This window comes from Athene noctua, chromosome 23 (genome assembly GCF_965140245.1).
Source record: "Athene noctua chromosome 23, bAthNoc1.hap1.1, whole genome shotgun sequence".
NCBI classification, from domain to species: Eukaryota; Metazoa; Chordata; class Aves; order Strigiformes; family Strigidae; genus Athene; species Athene noctua.
The window spans coordinates 4,354,600-4,382,434 of NC_134059.1; the positions used below are offsets into that span (position 1 = coordinate 4,354,600).

The 27,835-nt window shown below is 55.3% G+C and overlaps 1 protein-coding gene across 3 annotated transcripts; it reads right to left on the reverse strand.

Moving 5' to 3' along the window:
* Positions 1-3,023: 3,023 nt before the first annotated feature.
* On the reverse strand, positions 3,024-26,517 carry PPARD (peroxisome proliferator activated receptor delta). Of its 3 annotated transcripts, none has more exons than XM_074925480.1 (8): positions 26,462-26,517; positions 22,256-22,344; positions 9,597-9,825; positions 8,785-8,936; positions 7,899-8,037; positions 7,114-7,316; positions 5,765-6,215; positions 3,024-5,364 (listed from the first exon to the last, which is right to left on the reverse strand). In XM_074925480.1, exons 3-8 carry the CDS (start codon positions 9,724-9,726, stop codon positions 5,117-5,119), a joined length of 1,323 nt encoding a protein of 440 aa, XP_074781581.1. In that variant the 5' UTR covers positions 9,727-9,825; positions 22,256-22,344; positions 26,462-26,517; the 3' UTR covers positions 3,024-5,116. The 3 variants fall into 3 exon arrangements, with proteins under 3 accessions (XP_074781581.1, XP_074781579.1, XP_074781580.1); XM_074925478.1 differs by having other exon boundaries at positions 5,765-6,218; XM_074925479.1 differs by lacking the exon at positions 26,462-26,517 and adding an exon at positions 25,508-25,527 and having other exon boundaries at positions 5,765-6,218.
* Between the last annotated feature and the right edge of the window lie 1,318 nt (positions 26,518-27,835).

The window sequence follows — 27,835 nt, forward strand, 5'->3', positions numbered from 1 at the left end:
GGCTGTTCCCACCACCACGGCCTCATCCAGCATCCCCGTCCCCATCACAGCTCCCAAGGGCCCGTTCCCAAAGGGAAGTCACTCCAATCCCAAAGCCACATCGCCAGACCCAAGGACGGATTTCAGGGTGCGGAAGGGGTGACAGTGACGCCCCTGCCACGTCCCCATTCCCACTCACTTGATGACGGTGCTCTGGAAGTCCCGGCTGCGGCGCCACTTGCGGATGCAGCCCACGCAGTATGCATGGCTGCAGTTCGGCAGGATCCCAAAATACCGCTCGTCCGGCGTCCTCTTCTCGTACACCCGATCCATGCAGATGCCGCAGACCACAGTCTCGCTCCGGGCTTTCAGCACTCCCAGGGGGACCCTGGCTGCCACAGCCCCCTGCTCCTGGGGGACCTGCAAGCAGAGCAGCATTGCAGCCCCCTGGCTCCCCCGCTGCCCCGGCCTACGGGACTGACGCAGGGTGACAGGGACAGCCTGGCTGCAGGAGACCCCCCAGTCCCACCTCCGCAGGGACAGTCCATGTCGCTGGCTCTGCCGCTGCCTCGCCGGGGTCAGGAGAATTTGGATCCAGTCCCAGCCCTTGCAGTTGGGAGCCTGCAGGCAGAAGAGCTCTTAGAGGGGAAAAGCTCATCTTGCCCCACCGTCAGAGAGGCAGGCTGGCTGCTCGGGGGGGACACAGGCTTAGAAGTTCAGGTCCCCACCCTAAAAAAGCTGCTAAAAGAGCTTTCCAGAGCCCAGAGGTGGAGGGAGGAGGATTTGGGTCAGGGGCAAACGCAAGCGCAGGATTCTCCCGCATCCCTGTCCCCTGGGCAGCCTAGCACCTACCTGAGGCACCCTGAGCTTGTGCAGGGGCAGATTCTCTGCCGGTGGCCCCACCAGGGACGTTATCGGGTGCTGGGATGTTGTCCTTGTCTTTCTCATCCTCCTCAACCGCCAGGCTTGCGAATTTGAAGGCCACGTGTGTCATGTTGGGAACAGGGTGTGCCGAGCTGCGCTGGGCACCCCCCCAGCCCCGGGCCACTGCCGCAAGCGCACGGCCAGGCTGCGAGCCCCAGCGGCTGGGGGGCAGGGGGGGCACGGGGCCGTAGCAGGTCCCCACAGGCACCGGCTCCTCTTGGATGTGCTCATAGCTGGAGGAGCCCAGGGACAGACAGAAGGTTCCATCAGCCCAGCATAACACTTTCTGGCTCCCAGCCCATCCTCGTGGCACCAGGCCCCCTCCTCACCACTCCTTACCCGCACCGCTCTCCGTAGCTGCAAAACCCGCTCTGGAAGAACCTGCAGATGTGGGCTGACTTTCTGTCATGCAAGAAGCGGCAGTTCTGGCCCCATCGACAGAATCCGCGGGCAAAATTCCTGCTGGCCAGAGAAGCCACATGGCGGGGGGTCAGACCCCCTCCAGCCCCACTCCACTGGCCACCCCAAAATCTTCCCCGGGTACCAGCTTTGCCCACATGGGGCCGTATTTTCGGAGCCCCCAGGCTGGTGTCTGGGCTCAGGAGCCCTCACCAAGGGCAGAGCCCAGCGGGAAGCCAGGGCCCTCCCTGCCCCATCCAGCCTTATCTCCTGGCTAATTGCAAAGCAAACGAAGCCCAGGGCTGGGCTGGCTGAGGGGACTTGAGCAGCCTCTGCCCGGGGCTGGGGGAGCCCAGAGAGAAGCTGGGGGTACAGAGGGCTGGGGCAGCCCCTGCCTCCCCGTGGGGGCACAGACAGGGGCAGGAACCCTCGGGTTGGGGCTGGCAGGGAGCGGGTGCCTGGCTGGGGTACTGCGGGGGACCCCCAGCTGCAGAGGGGGAGCCAGCCAGCCAGCCAGCCAGGGTCTGTCCCCTCCAGCCCCTCACCCTCCAGGGTAAACAGGCAGGGGGGCTGAGGGTTCAAGGGAGTCACAAAGCACTCTGCCCCCACAGCGAGGGGATCACAGCCCCATCTCCAGCCTAGCTCCCCCTTCTCCCAGCCACCCCCCACTTCAACCCTACCTGCATAGTGGTCTCAGACAGCCCCCCCGGGCCCTCAACGCCTCAGATGCCACTCGCGAGCCCGGCTCCATCTCCCTCCCAGCAGCCAAGAGGGCTGGGCTACCTCCCAGGGCTATTTATGGCCTTGGGTACTGCCCTGGTTTCGGCTGGGATGGAGTTAATTTTCTTCCTAGTAGCTGGTACAATGCTGTGGTTTGGGTTTAGTATGAGAATGACGTTGATAACACACCGAAGTTTTAGTTGTTGCTGAGCAGTGTTTACACTAAGTCAAGGACTTTTCAGCTTCTCATACTGCCTGGCCAGCGAGGAGGCTGGAATGGGGGCAGAGGGGTGCAGGAGGGGTACAAGAAGCTGAGAGGAGACACAGCCAGGACAGCTGACCCAAACTGGCCAAAGGGATATTTTATACCATATGATGTCATGCTCAGTTGATTAATTAGGGGGAAAGCTGGCTGGGGGACACTGCTGCTCCCCACCATCATGTCAGCTTCACTCTTGCCCCGCTGCTCCCCTGACCCCGGCTGGGACTCCCGGGGCTCTCTGTGCTCCCTGCTGTGTGGCAAAGGCTGGGGGCAATGGTACAGCTTCCCCGGGGGGCACTCAAACTGGGGGGGTAGATGGAAACCTGGGGGTCTGCAGCCACTCCCCGCTTGGGTGTTCAGACTGCGGTGTTCAGACCCGGCCGAGAGCAGAGTTGGTGCCAGCACAAGGCCGGGATGTCCCTGAGCCCTTCCTCACCCATCTTGGGGTGGCCACGGCCGGGCTCAGCTCGTTGCCCAGCTTCACCCCACAGGAAGGCTACAGCAAAGATGTGGGGCAGGGAGCGCTCGGCTCCGAGGCTGGGACCCTGCTCGTGACCAGCTCTCGCTGCCTTTAGGTTTGATGGTAGGAAAACCACAGCAGCTACGAGACCTGGGAATCATGGCAAATCCCTGGAAATCCCAGCAAATCCCATTGCTTCTGCTGGAAACCCTCCCAAGGGCAGCCCCCCAGGAGCCAAGAGAAATCCCACAAAGGCAGGCTGGCTGCTGAAAGGTTCTTAAATATTTAGTTCAGATTTATTTAAAGTCAAGTCAGTTTGTGGACACTATTTATATTATTAAAAACACTTGGAAGTTTGTATTTCTAGCAAAAATATACATTTCAGTTTGAGGGTTGTTACACTGTTGAGGAGGGAAGAGCAAAAAGTTCCCCTGGTGATAAGCACGTGAGTCCCGCATGCCGGCCAGGGCGGGGAATGCCACCAGGGGCTTCGTGAAGGACAAATCCCCCGGGGTCCATCCAGCATACACACGTCTCCGGTGCCTTCCCCCAGAGGGCTTCAAAGTGCTTCAGAAACGGTAATTTATAACACCCCTGCGAGGTAGGGAGGGGAAGGGGCTGGGTGGGCAGAGGGTGGGGAAACTGAGGCACAGCAAGGAGCTGGAGGGTGGCAGCAGGGGCAGGTTTGGGACCAGTCAGCCCTGTGACACAGAGGGGAAGCCCAGCGCTCTTCACCTGCGGGTTTTAAAGGAATTATTGCACCAGGGAAATCTGCTACCCTGAAGAGGAGGAAAATAAAATAAAACCGACTAATTTGCTCCCACAACCCCTCCTTGGGAGTATCAGTATTTTAATAAGGCTGCTCGGGGCAGAACCACGAGCTGCAGATGGGTAAGTGCCACTTCTTAGGCCAGACACCATCATCCCGAGAGGGGACCAAGCCCTTCCCGGGTCTGTCCTCTCCCGGAGCCTGGGTGGCGCAGGGGTCCTGTCCCGGTGGCACCGTGGTGTTTCACTCCAGCTGTGAGAAGCTACGATGAGGTGAAGTCCCAGAAGGGCTCTGGGTGTAGGCAGACCCCGAGGCCTGGAACTCTCCCTGCACTTGGGACAGTGGCCCAGGAGGACAGGGCAGCTTCCCTGACACGGCCATGCTCGCCAGGAAGCTCCTGCTCACTGTGAGCATCCCACCCTCTCCCTCCTTTTACAAATACTTGGCATTTGTACTGTGTTTTACAGCTGCAAAGCTCTGCAACCAATGTGCTTGCTGATCCTTGTGCTCCCCCTCCGAGAAGAGTGCGGGTGACAATCCAGCTCCCTTCCAAGAGGGGAGACCGAGGCAGGGCAGATAACAGAGAGGTCAATGTCCTTTCAGCATCGTGAACACTGCGGGCTGGCTGGGGTTTTCTCCTTGCCGGCGAGGCTGAAGGCTTTGCTTGCTTGGGTGCTCACAGGAGCCTCTGCTGCCTGCACTGCCCTGCGAAACCCCGGGAGCCCCCCAGGGCTGGGGAAGGGACCTGCAGGATGACCCCGACCAGCCCTCGGCCTTGCACAGACCTTCTTGGTTAACTTCTGCCTGTTCAGACCAGCCTGGGGAAGCCCACAGATTCTGGCCTCTGCTCTGAAGGTGAATTTTTATGAGTCAAAGCCTTTCCCTCCCACCTGCCCATCCCTCCTTCTCTCACACTGAGGTGCCGAGGGGAGGCTCCCTCTGGAATGGGGATACCAGGAGCGAGGACTCCCACAGAGATCACACAACCCCTCTGGGAGACAGGAATACGCCACGCAGGGAGGGGGTGCTGCAGCTGCGGGTCTTTGCTAGGACAGCCCTACCCGTCTTCAAATACTCTGGCTTTTCTTTGGAAAAGAGAGAAACATCCTTTCATTACACTGTCCTAGACTTGACGGCTCAGGACTATGTCTTCGGAGTGCAACACAACAAAGAAAATAAAGACACGCTGTAAGCGCTGCTGCTGGCCTCGCCGGCCACCCGCCCCGCGCTCGGGTCTCCTGATGACCAGAGCATCCCCCACTGACCCCAAGCTGCCGCAGGAACCCCACTGCCCGGGCCACGTAAACCAGCCGGCCGCTCCAGAGGCCCCGGGGAGCAGCTGAAGAGCTGAGCCATAGTAACGGAAACAGTAGCTTATGATTTGCCTTTGTAAATTTGTTAGTGTGTGTTAACGGAAGCCCTGGCCTAGCAGGTGGTGGCTGCAAAATCTTACGGCATCTTGCCCTATGTACCGTACGTCAGGGTCACGTAGAAAAAAAGTTTCCAGTAGAAGAAATGGAAGACGTGGGGAAAGGTTTTCTTTGTTTCTGTACAAAGAGTCTTGATGGGAATCCATGGCTTCATTCTCATAAATAACAGGTCCTTAGTACATGTCCTTGTAGATCTCCTGCAGAAGCGGGTGCAGAGATGTCTCCGTCTCCGTCTTCTTGATCTTCTGCACCAGCTGGGCGTGCTCTGTCACCAGCTGCCGCAGGTCGGCCATCTTCTGCAGCAGCTTGGGGAAGAGGTACTGGGCATCCGGGTGGTTAGACTGCAGGTGAAACTCCAGCGCTTGCAGGATGTTGTCTTGGATCTCCTCCACCTGCTTCACGTTCATCAGGCCGGGACGGTCTGTGGAGAGGAAGCAGGGTAGCTGTAGGGTTACGGTGTAGCCCTCCAAAGCACATGTTCCTCCTGGGGAAAGGGAGATGGGGACTGTAACCCACCCACCGTGACTCCAACCTTGTCAACCAGACAAGGGGAGAAGTGTGCCCTTGGACAACATATCCCCCAGCAGCACAGGAGGAGATGCCACTGCTACACTCCTTGTTCTTGGTCCAAGCTTGCCAGGCATCACTGCCACTGAAAAGCTTTGGTTTTGGAACCATTTGGTTCTTCTCCCGGCCCCCTAAGACACCCCTGGCTGATCTCAGGGCCAGCTGCAGCTCAGCCCCCCCCAGCCCAGCCCCAACCACCTCTAAGCACGGGAGGACTCTCCCTGACACCCACATGGCCAGGAGCACCCGCTCACCTCCGCACAGGATAATGGCAGCCACAAACAGCGACAGGTCACTGTCATCCAGCTCCAGCGCATTGAATTTCACAGCAAACTCAAATTTGGGCTCCATGATCTCGTTGAAGGGCTTGCGCAGGCTACGCAGGAACTCACGGGTCACGAAACCGTTCCCGTTGGCGACCAAGAGCCCGTCCTTGTTCATGATAGAGGCCAGCATGGCAAAGATGGCCTCATGCACCCCGTACTTCAGCAGAGTCACTTGGTCATTCAAGTAGAGGCCTATGAAGCTGGGGATGCTCTTGGCGAACTCGGTGAGCTCCCGCACAGTCTCCACTGTGGTGCACTGGCAGCGGTAGAAGACGTGCACCCCAATCTCCTTGTAAGGGGGAATGCCATTCACCAGCTGCTTCCACACAAGCCCCTTTTCTGCCTGCCACAGGGTGTCCATGTCGTGGATCACAAAAGGCTGCTTGAAAAAGAAGCAAGCAGTTAGGAATCTGCTGTGGGGACTCCAGATAACAGAATCCCAGAATCATCCAGGTTGGAAAAGCCCTTGAAGCTCCTCCAGCGCCACCATGACCCTCCCCCTGACCGTTCCCAACTCCCCCAGATCCCTCAGCGCTGGCTCAGCCCGACTCTTCAACCCCTCCAGGGATCCCGGGGACTCCCCCCTGCCCTGGGCAGCCCATTCCAATGCCCAACAGCCCCTTCTGCACAGAAATCCTTCCTCAGAGCCAGCCTGACCCTGCCCTGGGCAGCTTGAGGCCATTCCCTCGGGGCCTGGCGCTGGGGCCTTGGCTCCAGAGACTCATCCCCCCTCTCTGCCCCCTCCTGGCAGGGAGTTGCAGAGGGCCAGGAGGTCTCCCCTCAGCCTCCTCTGCTCCAGACTGAACCCCCCCAGTTCCCCCAGCCGCTCCCCAGCAGACCTGTGCTCCAGACCCTGCCCCAGCTCCGTTGCCCTTCTCTGGCCACGCTCGAGTCATTCAATGGCCTTTTTGGGGTGAGGGGCCCAAAACTGAACCCGCTCATCGAGGGGCGGCCTCACCAGTGCCCAGCACAGGGCTCAGATCCCTTCCCTGTCCCTGCTGGCCACGCCAGTGCTGGTACAACCCAGGACTGCTCTGCAATCCCACTCGCATTCGTCTCTGTCCCTTTGCCGTTCTCTCCCCACTGGGGATGACAGTGCCCAGACAATCTGTACCCACCCACAACAGCAAAAATCTGCAGAGTAGTGGGAATTCTCCCAGCCAGGAGCTGGATATGTAGAGCCCACCCGGCTGCAGCAGGGAACAGGCAGCATCTCCCAGAGAACAGTCCCCACCTCAATCATGGCCAACCCCACCTGCCCTGGGGAGGGAACTTACTGGGGTGCTGCTGGCCTTCCCGGTCAAGATACCTCTCGCCTTCTTTTTGGTCATGTTGAAGTTTTTCAGGTAGGCGTTGTAGATGTGCTTGGAGAAAGCTTTCAGGTCGGCCACTTGTGGGTTCTGGCAGCTGATCTCGCTCGCCGTCAGCCCCGCCACCAGCTTCCTCTTCTCTGCCTCCGGCATGCGGCCGAAGCGGATTGCTGTGGGGGGCAAAGCTGGCGGGTCAGGACACCGGGGAGGACCCCAGGAGAGGTGTGCAGGGAGGCAGCAGCCTGCTCTGCCACCGCAGCCAGAGATCTGCTGGTGAATCCCTGCAGCTGCACAACATGGTGCTTCTGCAGGGCTGCAGCTCCTCTGGCATCGACACCTTCACGAGCCATTTCTGCTGCCTGTGCCAACACAGCCTCGCGCTAAGCCCCATCGCCACTCCTCTGGGCTGCTGCACAAACCCTGCTTCCCACATGAACACCTCTGCTTGGCCAGGAACAAGATGGTTACACCTGGAGTTTAAAAAATATCCCAGCACAGAAGAGCAATCTGTGTGTCCAGCTCCCTCTGGGTTAACCTATAAGGGACAGCCATGTGCCAACAGTCAGCCTGTATAGTGGGAACGAACAGCCCCCTGTACAGAAGAAAGGAACGAAGAGTCAAATAGATGATTCTCTAGCAAAAAGAGAGCCATGGGACAAAGCAAGCTACAGAGAGCTCCCCCGTGCAAAGCCTTCACAGAAGGGCAGACAGCCCTGTGGCCAGCCGGGCCTGTGGCTGGTGGTGACACTCACCGTTATGTGACATGCCCAGCGAGAGGCATTTCTGGAAGCGGCAGTACTGGCACTTGTTCCGGTTCTTCTTCTGAATCTTGCAGTTCCTCTCGCACTTCTCGTACTCCAGCTTCATGCGGATCGTCCGGCGGAAGAAACCCTGCAGGCCGGTGGCACAGAGAGGAATGTGGAGCAGGGGGACAAGGGAACAGCAGCGTTAGCACCTGTGGTTTGGGACCAGGCTGGTTTATTACCCCCAGAAGCCTCATGGAGGTTCTGCCGGGGGGCGAGGAGGAGCCCTGGGTCTCTGACACAAGCAGAGTCTCTGTCTCAGGAAAAGGTGGTGCGGTGGGAGAAGGGGGCTGCAGAGGAGGAACCGTGGCAGGCAGCCCACGGTGCGGTGCCGGCGAGCCCCGTGTGTGATACTGCAGGCAGCCAGCAGGGAGGGATGGAGGAACGAGCTGCGGGCCGGCCCCAGCCTGCAGGAATGTCTGGCAGGACCTGGGCTGCTGCCGCAGCCCCGCTGGCATCTGCTGCGGGGAAAGAATTTCAGAGACACATCCAAGCTGCGGCCAGTGACCCCAGGGGGGTAAACACACAGCTCGCTGCTGATCTGCAGCACAGAAAGTATCTCTAAAAGCAAAGCTAGGGTCCCTGCGGGGACGGAGAGATTTGCCTTACAAAGTAAAGCATGACAGGGCAAGATTTGGGCCATACGCATCTCAGCTGCCTCCCTCTGGGATGGGATTTGTGTGCCTGCCTGTGGTCCCCACACCCTGGACACGTTTCAAATGAGTTTCTGTACACTCACTCAATCCTGCATCTCTGTTTTGCTGCAAATCTGCTTGTCTGGAGAGATGGTGTGGACCCTGGGGTCTAATCTCTGCTCTCCCCAGGGCGTACATACCTTGCAGCCCTCGCAGGCGTGCACGCCGTAGTGAAACCCCGAGGCTTTGTCTCCGCAGACCCTGCACTCCACGTTCAGTGCTCCCAAGGCAGCCTCCTCGCAGCCCATCTGCAGTTGGTCCGACAGGGAGGGAGAGGAGCTTTGCGAAAGGTCTGCCAACGCACAAAGGGAAACGTCCTTTGGTGGAGTAGCCCCAAGCCCCGCGTGGTGTCCAACTCCCCCAGCCATGGGGCTGACGAGGGATTTGTTAACCCCCGAGATCAGGCACTGGCTGCAGGCAGATGCCATGCCCAGAGCCAAGAGTGGCCCCAGTGCACCCAGCGGCTGACAGACTCCGCATCAATGCTGATTTCTTCCCTCTGGCATTCACATCTAGGCAATGAAACCCAACCAGCAAATTTTATAATCCCCAGCTGGCCGGCGGCTGGCACAGGGCTGCCCAGCTGGAACACCCGGAGCTCTGGAAGAGCCTCTTCAGCAGCATTAAACCCTCTCCCCCAGCTCCTACAATCAGTTTTCAGTGAGGACTTCAAGAAGTGGCCAGAGAAGCATTCTCAGGCACCTTGGGAGTCCCCTCACTCTGGAGCACTGTCCTTTTAATATCCATCTCCCAACCAACTGCCAGCAGCTGTGCGGTGACCGCAGAGGAAGAAACAAGCCTCTCTATAACTTGGCTTTTGATGCATTATTTCACAGAGGGAAGAGATTAAACCAAACTAAACTCCACTGAGGGGCAGCTCCTCTGCTCTTGCAGCTGAGCATGCTGCCCGGAGCACATGGATGCCGGGATGCTCCAGGGAAGCTCCACTCACCTGTGTAGCTGCTCGAAGGCAGCGAGCTGTCTGGTCCTCCACTTGGATCCGAGGCTCCGCTTGCCACCATCACTGCCTCTTCCTCCTCCTCTTCCTTGACCTCAGGTACTTCCTCCTGTAGTTGTTCCATAATTGATCACCCCTCAGTGCCAAGACTGCAATCCCTGTCATAGCTCTGGCATCATCCGCGTCTATCCGAGATGGACCCTACCAGGCTGTTCCTGCTAGCCTGCGGGACAGAGGGACAAACACCCACATCAGCTCCTTGTTTGCCTTAGTCTATCCCAAACATCCCCCAGGAGCACGCCAGCAGCAGGGCGGTGTGTAACCACGCTAGTCCTGCTCTGCCTTCTCTCCTTATCCAGGGAGATGAGCAGAACCCGGGGCCTTTTAAAGGTCACTGTAACGTATAAACACTCAGGTCTCAAGGAAGCAAAATTTCACTGGAATAGTACTGAAAGCCCAGCAGATAGAGCCCAGACCACAGACCAGCCCAGATGCCACCCAGGGGCCTGGGCTCCCCAGCCTGCAAGTCCTACAGCAGAAACATCACCCCAGACAATGTCCCCTGGAGCCACTAGCGCCCTGGGATGTCACGATGGTAGCCAAGGCCGGGTTTGGCAGAGCCAACACCACCAGAAAGATTAAGGTAGGGCTGACTTCACCCTCCCTCCCCACCCAGCCGAGCAGAGCTCGGATCAAGGGCAGCAGCTGATCAGGGCACAGCAGCTCTGTGCCCATGGGTGGGAGATGCTGGGGGAGCAGGGCTCCAGGCAGCAGCAGGCAGTGGCTGAAAGCCCCCGGCCCGTGCAAGCCATCTGCAAGACCGATGGCTTTCTGCCGGCCCCTGCGCTCATGCTCCTTCCCATTAGAGCGCTGCCAGTTACAGTGTTTGTGTTTATTTTCACTCCTTGTGTTGTAACTGGCCCCGGCTCCTCTGCCAAGAGCCGCTGGGTTGAATGTGTTGCTGTTGCTCCGCGCAGCTGCCGGGCCCTGCTCAGCCACGGCGTCCAGCAGCGTGATGGTAACTACCGCACAATCCAGCCAGTGTCTTATCCGGGGCTTCCTGTGGGAGGAACAGCCCCATCCTCCTCCCGCACGCTTCCGCTCCTTGTTTGCCTTAGTCCATCCCAAACATCCCACAGAAAACTCAAGCTGTGCAAGCGATGCACAGCCGGTACCAGGACCATCGCAGAGCCGTTCCCACCGCCCTCCTCACCGTGCTGGATCTCACCCGAGTGCCCAGCTCATGCTGCAAACATCCTGGCACTCATTTACCTCCAGATCTTCATGCCTAAACTGACTCTTCCTCCAGTAATTAGAGTCTCAAGCCCAGTTTATATACTCAATTCCTTAGAGGAGCTATTTTTAAGTAGGGAAATACCCTCAGAAAAGCCACTGAAATCCAGCTTCCACCCGGAAAGCCTCAGTTTTCAGGCACAACTTAAACTGATGCAGCATCTTCAAGCCCACATCAAAGTGAAGCAAGTAAGGTACTCACAGGGGACTCGCCTGAGGGCAAGCCCCAAGCACGAGGCTGGTCTGTGACCCAAGCACAGCGCTTGCTGGGGGAGGGCAGCAGTGACCCAGGACTCCCTGGGCTCGTTTTCCCTCCTGCAGCAGACCCTCACACCTGGCACTTTGAACTTGACCCACAGCCTTGGATCCGCTGGAAAGCCGTCAACGCCAAGCAAGGTCAGAGCTCTCTGTGAGGTGAAGCAAACAGCCAAGGGAAGACGATAAAACCTGTAAGCGGGTGGTTGAACGCAAACACGTCACAAAGCCAGGACGGAAGTCACCCCCCGGAGCCAGCACTGCACCGGAGCCTGGGTCTCCCGTGGGCAGGGGGGCTTTGCTTTTCCCCTCCATGCTGGGAATTCAGGTTGCAGGACAGAGGCTTTGTTTCAAGGAGCAGTATGTTAGAGGCAATTAGCAAACACAACTGCCCTGCTCTCCTTTACAGCAGGAGCAGGCAGGGGGGTGCTTAGACGAGGGCAGAGCGCTCCCTTCCCAAGCCTCCGCAGGAGCACTAAGGGACCATTGAAGGGCTGTGTTATCCTTGGCCTCCTCCCACACATCCCGCGTGGTGGGACATGGCACACAGGCAGGAAAACCGATTCATCGGAGACGGAGGGTAACGAGCTCCGTCGTTTCGAAGGCTATATATAAATGAATGTACAAACATCAGGAAAACGCTTTTGCCTGGAACAGCAGTTAGTGGGGGAAGCTTGTGGCAGGAGAAACTAGTCTGCAGTGGAAAATACATCCAGCAGCAGTTTAATGAGCTTCTTATTAGCTCTCCTTTGTCTCTGGCATCCAGTACAGGCCACTTGCTTTAAACCCAGGGCAGACGGAGGCCTCTGCTTCGCCCCAGGTCCCTCATGGCACGTTACTGTTGGAATAATGTGGGCACATTCCTTCAGCTGCATCCCTGGCACACTGTCCTCCATCCACCAGGTCTGCTCAGGGCTGGGTACTCCTAGGGTGGCAGCTTGCTCCCCAAAACCCACCAAAGTAACCCCAAAACTGTGTTTGGAGTTGGTCTGGATAGAGATGGGCGTGCAGCCCTGAGAAGGGGGGAAGCAGAGGGTGAGATGCGCACAGACAGCAACACCAGGCTCCAGCACACAGGCACGATGGGAACAATAAGGATTCAGATCCCACCCTTCGAGAGCGGCTGGAGAGCCAGAGAAAAGCTGTTACCAGAAGGCTCTGAAAGTATTGTTTTACTATCTCCTTGCAGGCCAAGAGTACAGGGGCCTGGGTAGAGGGAAGCTGCAAGAGCTGTTTGCACACCTGCCTTTCCCTTAGCTGTTCCCCTGTTTTCTAAACAGAGATAGAGGGAGAGGAGCAGGAAAAAGGGACTGATTCCACACGGGAGGCTGCACCCCCCTGCCTTCGGCAGATGAAAGGCCAAGGCAGCCGCCGCCCGGATAAAAGGTGGGACCTGGCCGTGCCTGCACACCCTGGCCTGGAGCTTGGCAGGGCCCTCCCAAGAAATGGGGACCCCCAGCCCTCCCCTCTGGGCCGGGGGCAGCAGCGTGGGCACGCAGAGACTGTAGAGACTCGCCAAGGTTTCACACACGCTCCTCCGGTTTCCTGCGAGCTCCGTGGTGCAGAGTGGGGTATGTTGGGAAGCTGGAGCTCCCCGGAGATTTGGCTGAAGTCTGTCCCTCTCAGCACAAGGAGGGGCCTGCCCTGCCAGCACAGCCACAGGCAGGGTTGGCACAGCCCTGCATCTTTGTGGGATGGCACCAGGAATGGCTGAGGATGGCTAAAGGGCCCATGTCCACCCCAGGACCTCTCCTTGCATCCGGTGCCTCCACATCCAGCTGCTGAGCAGGCAGAGCCAGAGGAGGGATAATTCGGTTTTCTCCCTGTGGCTGAAAAGCCACCCGCCAGAGCACAGCACACAAGCTTCGAGGTGCACGGAGAAGGGCAGAGATTCCTACCTGGCGTAGCCACCCCCTTTTTCTGTTCGGCAGCTGTCACAGGGCAGAGATGGAGAAAGAGGATGGAAACAAGGATGGGGACCGTGAAATTCCTTCCTAAGCTTCTCTGGAGAATCCAGCAAAGCTGTTTCCCTTCCTCTTCCCACAGGATGGGAACGAGCAAGAGGGCAAGCATCTCGTGACTTGCTCTGCCCTTGCCTCGATCCCTGTTCCAAGGAGCTTCAGTAACCCTGGCTGAGATATCAGGCTCCCTCCCGGGAGCCCGCAGCCGGCAGAGGGTGGGTTTGTTTGCTGGCTCTGGGCTTGGGCAGATGCCTGCTGGCTGCCCCGCTCCCACGCTGCAAACAGCACAGGCAACAGGTTTATCTTTACTAGAAGCAGGGGCTGGCATCTATACCGAGCTAAACCATATGGCAGGAATGGGGGGAGAGACAAGGCACAACGAGAGGAGGAAAAAACCAGGAATAAAAGTTAAAAGGAGACAAATCTTCAGCGTGGACCCCCTGCAAGAAGGCAGTACTTCTCCAGAGCCAAGCAAGGTCCAACCCGCAGCTTGTACCCCTTTGGCCCAATAGCTCCTCACCAGTGATAAGCATGTAGACCTCGGAGCCAAGTTCAGAGAAGCAGAAGCTGACAAACTGGTGAGGAAGTGCCCGCAGTCTGGGCACAGGAAGAGTGGTGGGGCAACGTGACAGAAAAGCCCAGTTTCTCACCAGTGTTCCGAGTCCCGCACGCAGAGCGAAGAGTCACAAGAAAGGGACGTGGGTTTCAACGCAGACACCCAGGCGCTGGCAGCCAGACAGCCACAAAATAAGAGCAAGGAAGTGCTTGTAATTAGAAGGACCTCATTGTTAAACCGGGTGTAGTTTCACTGGTGGTGAGCTCAAACAAGAGGTAATTTCAGTGCGCTCACAGGGGTGGAGAGAGGACGCCTGCCCCTATTCCCCTCCAGGAGATCATACATTTGTTTCTAATATATTTATACAGATGGGATTGACCAAGTCCCTACTGCAGTCTGTAAGTCAGTCAGATCAGCATTGTCTCAACCCTGTCATCAGGGACATGGACAGTGAGGTACCCGACAGCGGCCTGTTTGGAACACAGTTGCCGATGCCTGGAGTGGAATGTGGTGCCAAGGCTCCTGAATGGCACAGAGAGTGCACTGCTGTTCTCCTGAGCCCTGACCGTGCGGTGCAGGCAGCGCTGTGCTGTCGTCCTGAGCCCTGACCGTGAGGTGCAGGCGGCGCTGGGCTGTTCCCCTGAGCCCTGACCGTGAGGTGCAGGCGGCGCTGGGCTGTTCCCCTGAGCCCTGACCGTGAGGTGCAGGCGGCGCTGGGCTGTTCCCCTGAGCCCTGACCGTGAGGTGCAGGCAGCGCTGGGCTGTTCCCCTGAGCCCTGACCGTGAGGTGCAGGCGGCGCTGGGCTGTTCCCCTGAGCCCTGACCGTGAGGTGCAGGCGGCGCTGGGCTGTTCCCCTGAGCACTGACTGTGAGGTGCAGGCGGCGCTGGGCTGTTCCCCTGAGCACTGACCGTGAGGTGCAGGCGGCGCTGGGCTGTTCCCCTGAGCGCTGACCGTGAGGTGCAGGCAGCGCTGGGCTGTTCCCCTGAGCGCTGACCGTGAGGTGCAGGCGGCGCTGGGCTGTTCCCCTGAGCACTGACTGTGAGGTGCAGGCGGCGCTGGGCTGTTCCCCTGAGCGCTGACCGTGAGGTGCAGGCGGCGCTGGGCTGTTCCCCTGAGCCCTGACCGTGAGGTGCAGGCAGCGCTGGGCTGTTCCCCTGAGCACTGACCGTGAGGTGCAGGCAGCGCTGAGCTGTTCCCCTGAGCGCTGACCGTGAGGTGCAGGCAGCGCTGGGCTGTTCCCCTGAGCACTGACCGTGAGGTGCAGGCGGCGCTGGGCTGTTCCCCTGAGCGCTGACCGTGAGGTGCAGGCAGCGCTGTGCTATTGTTCAGTACCTGGGCCCAGCCAGAGCTGTTAGAGATAACCACGTAGCCACTGTCAGAAAAGATGGATCGCAACTATTGCCGTAACATGGATGAAGAAATCCTGAACCTGAGACGAACTTTGCTTCATTATAATACCAAAACACACTTTCTGCTTGAAGGCTGCCTGCCTCCAAGACTGACCACACCTTGGACACTCCCCCTGCGCAATGGCAATGGCCTCGCTCGAGAAGGGTGGAGATATGACAACTGAATTCTGAGAAGAGCAGAGAATCCTGAGGCAGAGGTGGAGCAAGGTGTGTTACTAAGCATAAAAAGATGACTTCTGGACAACGAAAACTGGAAACTTCCCCACCAAGGACCATGATGATTGACAACGCAGCATCAGCTGGACCTGGGACCGTTAGGACGTCATGAGATCAGCAGTGGTAGCTATAACCTCTCTCCCTCCTCTCTCTGAACTTAACTTTACTCTTCTCCTTTCTTTCACCCATCTCTAACTATCGCGTGCCACTTCACGGTCAACACTAAATAAAGTTTCACTGTTTCATTACTGCTATCCCCTTTGGTGTTGGGTCACCGTTTGCACTTTCGAGATTGTAGCAAATGAATCATCACGAGTCCACCGAGTGGACCGTGACACAGTCTGGATCTTGACACCACACGAGATCCATCCCTAGAAGACGGGAGTTTCCAGGCAAACAAAGCGCCACAAAAAGGTCCAAGTCACAGAGTTGATCTGCTCAAAGCAGTAGTTCAAGTTACTGTAAACGAGGTCACCAGGAATTGCAAAAGAATTTACCGTGGGAGGACTTCTGGCTTGCATTTTTATTCCTCTGGACAAAAATATTAGCCAAATTCACAGTCAACAGAAATGAATCCTTCTGGAAGGGGTGAAATAAGAACTCAGCCCCTTGTATGGCAGCGCTTTCTGTGACGTGTAGCACATATTGAATCCACCAACAAAAATTGAACTGAATCCAGAAAAAAAAAAAAAAAAAAAGTGATTGCTGCTTGTTGGCCATCATTTGCAGATGTCCCTTGGGTTGTGTCACTGCTTGGAATATCTGCTGATCAAGTACCAGCTTCTGTTCCTCCTCCTACATGTCAGCTACTACTAATAAAAGCTGAGCAAGAGCTAAGCAGATGCTGCAATACAGGAAAGGTAACTAAGTGCACAAAACAGGAGAGACAAACACTGAAAACATGTTTGTTTTTGTTCCTGAAAGATCAACATAACTCCTCATTAGCTAATGAGATCTCAGCAGCACCTACTACGCAAGTGCTTCCTCCCTTACTCAAAGTCTTGGCCGCAAGGCAGGCTACACGCAGAACTAAATTACTAGAGCTAGCAAGGAAAAGCCCTTGCATGCAGCCCGGGCCAGCACTGACACTCAGAGCCAGATTCTCCCTCCTGAAGCATCTGCTCAGACATGGTGCCATGCCTCAGTCCAGTCCCGTGATCTTCTCTCCAGCACCAAGCTGTGTGGGCTATCTGCGTGTCACCCAGTAGGAGCCCAGCCGAAAGCCCAGGGTGCTGCCAGAGATGCTGTTACTGTGTTGCTGCTAATTAGTCAGGAACATGTGACAGAGGGTACAGGAGATTCCCTCGCTTGCCTTGAGCATCCAGGCTTGCCAAAATGAATCATATATCTGCTGTCTGTTTTAACTTACCCACTTCCTGGACACTGAGACCAAAAAAAAAAAAGTGAAAAAGATTACAAAACTCGCTGAATTCTTCTCTTTTTGTACCATAGTTGATGCTGTCGCTAAAACCAGGTCATGGTATTTTGCTCCAAAAGGAACTTCCTGCTTTCTCGCCTGTGTTGGGTTTCTTCAGAGAGCAAGAGGTATTGCAGAAACAGAAGCAAATCAGACTTCGGGCAATGAACTCACAACCACGTGTAACAGGGGGTTCTGCTGGGCTGCTCTTCTCTTGCAATTCATCCTCCAGGAGCTGCAGACATCCCTGGCTCCAGCAGCTCCAAGCACGCACCAGATGCGCTCTGAAATCTTGAGAGGGCAGATACTGGGAGAGGGTTAATGCTTCTACAGGATCATCCCACCACACCTCTCCAGGAAGGACTCCCTGCCCTCTTCAGCCTCTGATGAGCCGGGCTCCTTAGCTGCCTTTTGCAGAAGGGGGAACAGCAGGGTGGGCAGCAAAACGCTGAGCGGTTAGTTCTTATCTGAAGTCCTGCTTCACGACCTTCAGCAAATCCTGTCAACACCCACACCTCCATTTCCTTCATCAGCAAAAAACACCCAACCAACCACCATACCCCCAAAAAAATCAAACCCAGGACTTTTACAGTGCTTCCTTCCTGATCCTTTCCTTGCTGCATTAGCTCACAGAGACGGCATGTTTTGGAAGCGTAGAGGAATCCATCAGTGCCAAGTGCCATTGTTTATTCCCCTGTTATGGATCTGGCCACCTGTTAGCAGTCACGCTCGCAAGTCTGGCCTCTTCAGCCCAGGTCAGCACACCACACTGCTCGTGACCATCTTCTCTCGTTGTACATTCCTATACAAAGGGCTTCCAGGACTACTTTCAGCAAATGGCTCATCCTGGCAATCGCTGACCGATATTTGTGTTTTGCTGTCAACTCAGGACAGCCCAGAGCACCCAGGGGCAGGAGGGGCACATGGCTCTGACCCGCTGCAACGAGGACCACAGCCAGGAAACAAGCAGGTACCAGAAAGTTGACACCACCCAGGCTTCTTAGAGCTGGAAACAGCATAGAAGTGTTGCTATTTGAGAAGATCACTACGTCTGGTAAGGAAAACAATCGTCCCCACCACAGAGGTGGCTGTGAAGCCGTGGCAAAGCTTTGGGAACACGGCCACAAACCTCGCACACGTGCTGCCGGGAGGGGCACAGAGCGGCTCGTGGGGGCCACAGAGCTGGTTAAGTGGCCACAGGGGACTCTCAGCCCACAGGCTTGCTCCTGTCTCCTGGCAGGGGCCCGCCGCCCAGCCCGGCATCTCCTGTTTGTGCTCCTGCAGCAGCCTCTCCACAAGTGCCAGCTTCCACAGCTCTGCTTCTTCTCTGGAAGTGCCAGAGAAGGCGTTTGGGATATATTCTTTCCTTTTCTTTATCATCCCGAAGGCGAGGAGGTTGGCGGCTCAGAGAACCCACCAAACCACTGTAAGCTGATGCTTTCCAAAACTCCTCAAGTCCTCTCGTGCTTTACTCCAAGGCACTCGGCTTGCTTACAGACCCCTTGTCGCCCCAAACCCAGGCAGGACACGTGGAAGGATCTGGTTTCGGGAACATCAGTAATTATAGAACAGAGCTGACAAGGGAGGAGCTCCCGGGAACTGCAACACCACTTCCCAAGGCAAACAGTGGGCACAGGGTGTTACAGACTTGGAGCAGCATTTAAATGGAAGACCAGGAAAGCAGCGAGTGGAACACGCTGTCACTGCACATGGGAGCACGGCTGGCAGCGAGCAAGGCCATCATTTGGCAGCACTGGACACACCAGGACCCATCTTCCGTTTTCCCTGAAGTCTCAGTGTCACTGGGACACCAGTAAGTGCCACCACTGCTTTGGATGGGGCAATCAGCTCCCCGGAAAAGCAAGGAAGGGTAGAAAAGCAGCAGCAGACCAACACATCGCTCTGGATCATACACATGTGCGTGCAGCCTGCTGGCTGGCGCCAAATACCCAGCAGGCTGGTCAGTTTTATTGCTAGGCTGCCAGTGTTCCCAGTCCAGGAAGACACCCACAAAACCAGTAGCAAGCTGCCTCCCCTTTGCAGTGACAGAGATTTTAGATGCCGCGGGCTAACCTGGAAAAAAGAATAAATTAGAAAAAAAAAAGAATCCACCAGCCTATAAGATTTGTTATGCTTACACTCAGACTCCTAGAAAAGTGCTACTGGTTTTGTAGACATTAGCAAAATATCCTGGGCACCAGCCATGCCTCTCTGATCCCAGGACGCAGCTGACAGTGAGCAATTATACCCAGGCACAAGTTCAGATGATTCAGCAGGGCCTGGGAACGCGCTCGCCAAAATGCTCAGAACAAATCACCATGTTCACTGCATCTCCATTTCAACCACAGAGCAGGAAAAAAGAGGAAGTCTGAGTTTGACTGCAGACGTCTCCGTACGGAAAACGCCAGAGAACATGAGGATAGCTTTGTTAGACAAACTAGTTCAACACCCTCTTAGGGAACTAGAGGGGAACGATGTTTCCTTACTATTTTTGGCCACGTTCACATAGCAAGAGCTGACTGGAGGAACAGAGGTTTCCCTGCATTTTCAGCAGTGGTATGAGCAGCGATCATGTCAGCGTGATCCTGCCAAGACTCCTCTGCCAATTAGAGGATCTCAGTGTGCTCTGGCCATTTGGATTTCTGCCTCAGCCCCTAGAAAACAAAATGCTTGAGCAGAGCATTGGCACCTTTCATAACATCCTCACATCTCTGGCACCATCTTGGGGGTACGGAGAGAGCAGCAGAGGCACACAGCAAGCCAACAACTACCACTTCCCAACACAGCCAGCTGCCAGGAGCTCAGCGGGTTCCACCAGCTCCAGCCCCAAGCTTGTGCTCACCACCAACCCTTTTCCAGAGATCCCCGTGTCCCTAAGTCCCACAAAATGACACCTACCCCATGGACATGAGAACCCACAGATTTTTTTCAGAGATGTGGGTCTCAGGCCTTGTGGGGTTAACAGCCTTCAAGGTCCAACAGCTCTAGCAGAATCCATATAACCAGCTTAAAGGTGAAAAGCAGTTTTGGGCATTTTCAGAAATATTCCAGATTTGCATTAAGATGAAATCAAGAGTTGCATTAAAAAAATGTTTGTAAAAAGTCAGGCAGAATAGAGATTTGAGCTTAGGTTCCCATCACTGAGGTGACTGCACAAAATGTTGCTTCTTTTGAAGCCATCTCACCCATCCTCTGTTTGGCCTGACAAAGCCTTTCCTAATGAGACATTCATTAGGCAGTAGTATGGTTGATAGTAAAGTCTCTCTCAACAAACTGTCAAAGAAATGCTTCCCTATCAGCTCAGGTAGGAAAGCTCATCTGCCCTTTTAAACCACCAGAACTGTTCCCTGTCTCCATCCCACATCTCTGTTACAGGGTTGAATGTGCATGTTCTGGTTTTTGCTATTTTAAGTTCTAGTTCCCAGGCGAGGGCAAACCAGAAAATGCAGCATGAGGGTAACAATTCTAGTTAGCACGGACATTATGTGGTTGTTGCTATCCACAAGCCTCAGAGATGTGCTCTGGCTTGACACAGCACCTCAAGAAATGTTTGCCTTTCTGGCTCGTGCTTTCATCTTACCACGTCCTCCCTGGTCAGGATTCCCCTGCAAACCACAGCCTCTGCAAAACCCAAACCTTCGAGCAGAACCCGTCCACAGGGATCCCCAGAGAAACATCTCGACACACACACGTACATCAGAGCCCTTTGTCAAGGGATGAAGAAAGTCCTGACCCAAATGATCTCAGATGTTCACCAGCTCTCGGCTAAGCCTTGGAGGACACAGACATTTCCCAGATACTATGATTACAGCAGTGAATATTAAGAGCATTTCAAGAAGTCATCCTGTAACTAAGATACAACTCAAGTCAGTTGTGCTCTGAACCCTTCCTGAAACCAAGCAGGGCTCCAGTAAACGTCATCCCAAAACATTTATTTTGGGGAAGACATTTTACAATCTCCTTAACCAAAAGGCTTCATATTGGCATTAGTCCTTCCACTCTAAACCCTGCTTTAGGCAAGTAATTTCCCAGGCATTCTGCCAATGCAAGCATATTTCGTAGTATAAAATTTAAAAAAAAAAATTAGTTCTACAGAAAAATCTTACTTGTACTCACTATGGAAATCACTTCTGCTTGTCTAGACTTTCCCAGTGTCTCCAAACTTACTGCAGCAGTGATAAGCAGGATATCTCTGAATAGTGACACTTCTGGAAAAGCAGAGATTGCTCTGCAGCGCCTGATGAGAAAGCAGCTACACAGCCTGACAGATGTGTGGCTATCAACAAGGGCAGTTGTTCCTACTACAAAGCAAGGGAGCCAATAGAAACCACAAAATAAACCAACATCTCTAAAATTTCATAGTCGGGGCAAGCCGGGCTGGGCTCTGGCAGCAAATAATGTTTCAGGCATAAGCACTGTAACATCATCTCATGCAATTAAAAAGTCATTTGCATGTCAGGTCCCATTGCATGAAGGAGCCCAAGAGTCTCTTGTTGTGCTAATTCCACGGTCTCTAAGAACATTTGCAGATTTCCAGCTCATAATTCAATAGCCACAGACACAATATTCTCCGAAAGGCAACAAGATGTACTGTACAAAAATACGTATTTGTCAACAGGCAACACGCTAGAGGGACGGAGACCATTAACATCAGCAAGCAATTCTGCACAACAATGCTCCTCTGATCAGCAAAGCCTCATGTGGCTCATTACAAAATCCTTTCCACACGCTGCGAAGATCCTTGGAAGTCCATGTCTCGAACGCCAGAACAGAGACAGCACAACAATTGCACAAACTTGACACAGAAAACCACAACTCTGTCCAGCTAAACACCTTGGGCGTCTGTTGTGGCAAAAAGAAATCCACTCCCTACGTGCAGCCAGCCACAGCACCAGCAGAAGCTACATGCAACAGTGAAGATTTTGGGGCATCACTTCAGAGGTCTGAGGGCAGGACGGTGTCTGCCCGAGCCCGTGCTGAGCCCCCTCAAAAGCCCTGTCCCAGCTCGGCTCCAACCCGCTCAGCTTTGTCCGCGTGAGGCGGTTACGCAGCGACAGCCGGTATCGATGCTGCTGCCAGATTGCCTGGCTGGATCGTTAGGTGATTATTTACCCAAGTAAAGCCCCCGATCTCATGTGCCCTCCCCAATCTGCAAGAGACAATTTCAGTTGTAAAAACCAGTGAAATAATCAAATATTAAGTCGCTATAGTTTGACAGTAACAGTCGGCTTAAAAGAACAGGATTAGACCACGATACTCACAGCATACTCCCAAGCGTAATCCATAAAGATCATATTCAGTAACTGAAAAAATCATATTCAGAAACTGAACAAAACTAAGGCATAGAGTTTAAATTTAAATATAATTAAGAAATATAAGAAAGGTTAAGGTCAAGAAATTTAAGAAAGTTTAAGCTCAGGGCCAAAAGCGAAACTTGCCGAAAGCAAGTCGCACTTCCTAGGCTCTTCTCTATCCCAAGTTTCTAAAAACACACATAGGAGAAGTGCTTTGGTCGATGGCCCGCGTGCGACGGGGAAGGGTTACCTCTCCAGAGCAGCTGTCCCCGTTTGCCTGTCCCTGAAAGCCACCGTTCAGTTACCATGTCAGCACGGAGAGTTGAAAACCCAAGTAATCTGCAAGAGAACACAACGCGAATTTCCACGGCTGTGCTGAAGGCCAGATATTTATGCCGCTGGGAGAACTGGGCTGGATCCAGCAACAGCTCTGAAATTTAAACACACACTCCCTCTACCGCACGCTGAAACCATCGGCTGCGGTGACTCCCCGCGGAGGGGCGGGGGGGCAGCCGTGTGTGACTGCAGCCTCTTCCCTGGGCTCTGGAGCTTCTGCAAACCAAGCAGTGGAGCAAATCCCCGGGTGTCCCACCAGAGACCGACCCCTCACCAGGCTTCGAGCATCAGGATGTCACCTTTGCCTTATGTCACACGCAGCCAGAGGCCAATGACCCTGAGCTCTTATGACAATGCATGAAGTTGATGCTAGAAATAGGTTTGTGGTGGCTATAAGGTGGCTTGTTTACTCAACTTACTTAATCCACCCTTAAGAGGCTGACAGAAAGTTACTGCAACTTTAATGAACTTCCCTCTCAGGTGGATGAAACTTAAGGATTCGACAGAGTTCATTCACTCTTCTTGGTTTTCCTGATAACTTTGCAAATAGCCTTGTATGAATTTCAGGCTCAGGAGAGCAGTAAGAGACCAATGTTGAAAAAAAAAAAAAAGGCTTATGAGGCTTTGAACTAGAGGACTTAGAGAAAATATGTTCTATATTTAGACACAGTTATGCAGACTAACTGGACTAACATATTAAACAAAGATGTTGTGAACATGATGCTACTTGAACCCATGTACCCTCCCTGACATTACCCAGGCTTAGCTGCTCCTCCCACCCCCATGGAAAAGCCCCGTTTCGTATTGCTCCTTCCACCACGGGATGAGTTGCAAGGCAGCCGAGTGCCGGCAATGAACCCGGCATCACCAGCCCCCCGCCGAGAGGGGCAGCTTGGCAGCCAAGCCACAAGTTCAGGGCAGAGAGGGAATCCCACTCATCAGTGCCACACACCCTCCTGCACCCCCCGGGTCTGACACAGCACCAGAAGTGGGTGACAAAAGAAAGCAAATCCCCTGCCCCAAAAGCTGAGGCTCCTGGCACACTAACATGAGCGTGAAGGGTGTTTCCTATGTTGCCGAGCAGCCCATGTACATCCAGGGGAGGGTATGAGCGTGAAATACAAATAAATAACCCCAGTCCCTTGCATTGAAGCATCACTGGCATCAGGATTGTTCTTTCTCGTTTGATATAAAAAATCACAGCCCCCTCTTGAAGAAAGCGATTGCCCTGGGTTTACAGGCAGAGACAAACCTCCCGAAGGTCAGTCAGCAAGGGAGGGAGCATGGATCCAGTGGCCAGCCCTCCGCTTTAGTGGGGCCATAAAACCACACACAGTAACTTCACTTTCACAGTGGGACGTTAAAGCTACAGCCAGTTTCTCATCCCTGCTCACCTCCCAAAACGGAAGGTAGTTTTTCTAAACACCCCAGACAAAGTTTTTCTTTAACCTTCCTGATGAGGAACAATAATAAAGTCATTACAGCCCCACTGACACACCAGGAGCGGGCTTTCTTCATCTCCACCAGCAATAAAACCCGTCCCTGATTTAGTAATAAAGTGAAACGTTGACACTGTCAAGGAGGGCATGAATCACACCCTGAGCTCTCTCCCACCGCAGATCTGAGCGCTTTGCTGCTGCTGCCAGAGATCTGAACATTAAAACTAAATTACTGGCTCACCTCGTCCTGCTCACAGCTAAATGCCAGGGCATGCCCCATCACCATCACACACAAGGCAGTACTTGCACCAGCTCAGCAGGGCACAGAGGGAACCTGCCAGCACACCCCTCCTGAAAGCTTCCTCTTGTATCCCAGGCTGACACACGGTAAGTCATGGAGAAAACTCCCACCTCAGCACAGCCTGGAGCACGTTTATACCAGAAGAGGAAAGGGATTCTCTGCTGAAGGCAGCAAGGGAGTTTGGACCAAGAGAGACAGCAGCAAGAGGGCCAAGGGGAGTAGAAACGAGAAACGGGACATGGGCTGCTTCAACCAGCAGGTCACCGGTTCAAGAGGTCCACACTGCTACCAGCCTTGGGCCTCCCCATTTATCCTCTTTCCACACTCAGATCCCTCTGCATCGTCACAACGGACGTTGCCCGGACCCTGTGGCACACCCAGAGCCTGCCTGCCTCTCTGCCCACCCACGGCCCATTCACAGGGGCTTTCCCAACACGTGGCGGCTCAACAGAACAATTCCTTCCTGCAAGCACGATCGTCACTTGTGTGCAAGAGGCCTCCCAGCACAGCTGTCGAAGGGGAAGGTGGCCAAAGCTGAGCTGATTTACACCAGGACGCTGCTTGAAGCCTTGCAGATACAATACAGTCGATGACAGACTGATGCTGTGGGAAAAGCATAGATGGGATTGTCACAGAGGGAGTGTATTCTCTCTTGCTCCACTGACAAGCTGCATCTTCAGCTGCTTTTCCTTTCTGTGCTTTGATTTTCCATCCAGGGACACTAAAACACACCTACCTCATAAACAGGTTTGTACCGTAATTCACCAGCTTCTGTAAATAGGTTGGAGGCTCTCTGATCATAAACAAATAGGGCTGTTAAACATCACTTGAGGTGAAGTCAGTGCACACAAACTTTTGTAAGTACAGCAAGGCCAGGAGGCATTTTGACCACAAGAAGAAGGGGAGGTCAAAACTCATCTGGGGAGAAACAGTCCAGTGTAACAACAGGATCCTAGCTGGTTATAACAACAGAGCTTGGAGCTAGCCAACACGGAAGAAAAAAATGCAACAGGTTGGTAGAACTAAAGAAAGGAGGGAAGCAGGAGGTGAAAAAAAATTAGATCTCTTGCTTCAAGGTCCTGCCACCTACTTCTGCATGCTCCTTTACCTTTCACCTAGGATTTTTTACAACTGCTTTGAAAGCTAATTAAGAGTTACACTGAACCCAGCCAGCATGTGGGTACAACCTTCCTGCATTCAGCTACAAGCGTTCACAGAGTGGGATAAGCGAACTTGTGCAGAACTCTCAAGTGCTTTAGAGCTATTTAATCAAGGTGGCAGTACCCCTGCTTTATAGGTGGAAAAAGCATGGCACAAAAAGTAAACATCTCTTATCTGGGATCTTGGGGAAAGCAGGAACCAAATGTGGAGATATGCGGGATGAGAAAAGGAATCTCAGATCCTTTCTCCTCAAGCAGCTCCTCACCTGATGCACCACTGATGGACCATCCTGACCCTCTTGCTTCTTCCAGCCCCAGACCCCAGCAGTGCCCCTCACTGGTACCCTAAAACCACAGGCAAACCCCCCTCTGCCACCTCACCCCTGGGAGAGAAGACAGGCAGACTGTCCCCCCCAGCCTCTCCATTCCATCTTCCCTGATTTCTCAAGCAGGAACAAGAGCCTGCACCCTACAGTCACCGAGGTGTCCCTGCCCTCCCAGCCCCCTCCAGATCACTGCCCCCTCAATGCTCAGACCTGAGCCACCAGAGCTCCTGCTCCTCCCACCCCACCCCCTCAGAAAGTCCCCATGCACCCACCTCCTCAAACCTACACCCACAGAGAGCTCCTGTCCCCAGCCCCATCCCACATCCTCCTGTGCTCCTTGTTATCCCCCATCCCACCGCACAGCCTGCCCCCCCCCCCCCCCCCCGCCCACTCCCTCCTACCTTCTGTTCTCTGGACCTTCCATGTCCCTGTCCCCCACACCCCATGTCCTGTCCCCCCCCCACACCCTATGTCCCTGTCCTCCCCACACACCATGTCCCTGTCCCCCTCACACACCCCCTACCCCAAACTCCATGTCCCTGTCGCCCCCACACCTTCTGCCCCACACACGATGTACCTGTCCCCCCCAAACCCCATGTCTCTGTCCCGCCACATGCCATGTCCCCACCCCCCAAACACCTCCTGTCCCACACACCACATCCCTGTCCCCCCCCATGTCCCTGTCCCCCCATACACCCCCTACCCCAAACCCCGTGTCCCTGTCCCTCCACATCCCATGTCTCTGTCCCCCCAAACACCTCCTGCCCCCTACACCACGTTCCTGTCCCCCCACATCCCTGTCCCCCCACACCTCCCGCCCCTCACACATCCCTGTCCCCCACGTGTCCCACCCCCGGGGCCCCCCCTCCTCCCCGCAGGCCTGTCCCCGCTCACCTCCCGCCGCGGCCCCTCTCCCTCTCCCGCCGCCGCCGCCGGCGCCCGCCGCCCCCCACCCCCGCACGTCACGGCGCCCGCCCTGACGCCACCGCACGGCCCAGCGCGGCGCAGCCAATCAGCGCCGCCGGGACGTCGGTCCCGCATCACCACGGCAACGGCCCAAGCCCGCCCCGCCCTGCGGCGCCCCCTGGCGGGCGCGGGCCGCCCCGGCTCTGCCCCCCGCCCCGCCCCTCCCCGCGGGGTATTATGGGAAATGTAGGCGCCGCTCGCGGGGCATGCTGGGGCGGGGAGCGGGGGTGGAGGCGCAAAATGGCGGCCGGTGGGGGTTGGCTCCGCCACGGGCTCCCTCCGGGGCGGGTTTCTTGCACACAGGGAGGTCGGAGTAGCGCCTGTTCCCCCTCGGTGTCGCGGCCACTCTGTCCCAGTTCCTGTGGGTGCCCCGGGACCCGCCACAGCTGACAGGGAGCTGCTGCTGGGCCCAAGCCTTCCCCCTGCGCTCACTGCTGTGGAGGGAGATGGAACCGTGTCCGTGCAGCGCGGGCTGGGGGGATCTTGTATCCTGCCTGGAAATGTAAGGGCAGAGGGGACAGCAGCCTCGCCGGGAATCACCCCAGTAAACCCTCCTGCGTGAAGCCAGTTTGTGGCTGTAAGTGGGGACATGTCTTGGAGGTGGCGCTGAGCTCCGTGTCTCGGGCAGGGGAGGCTCATCTGGAGGCACTTGCTGTGGCAGGAGCAGCACTGGGGCTGGGCACATGCTGCTGAGCCCTCACCGGGAGGCCCAGCAGTAACCAGTATGCTCCAGCTCGCCCTGTGCTGGAATGGGGAGGGAATCAGGATTTGTCTCAGGCAGAGAAGCTGGGACCTGAGGTCCAAAGAGCTGCTGACACCACCTCTGCCAGGCTGGGTGTTTCCTTGGGTGCTGCTGGACCATCATGACACACAGCTCGTGGTGCCTGTGTGAGCTCTGGGTTTCTCCTCCCCTTCCCAATCTGAACCCCTCACTGCTTTCCACCCCCCAGGGCTAGATTAGCTGCCCACTGGGGTGTTGCAAGCTGTTGATGCTGTTATTTGAGGTCTAGGATGGAGCTAATTTTATACCTTCACACGCTAGATAAACCACAGTGGTGGCTAATCTGATAAATGATGTTATATTTAAAAAGCACAGGCCCCGTTCCCACTACAGTTACTCAAGGAGCAATACAGAGGTCAGATGATGCCCCTTGTTAATGCAGATGTAGCTACAATTAGGATTTGGCTCGTCCTTCCTGAAAACATGGAACCCCAGGCCAGTGCACCAGGACAGCTTTGTTCAGGCAGAGCGGTAGGTTTGGGGCTGTGAAAGAATCACGTATGTGCAGCGACATTTGTATC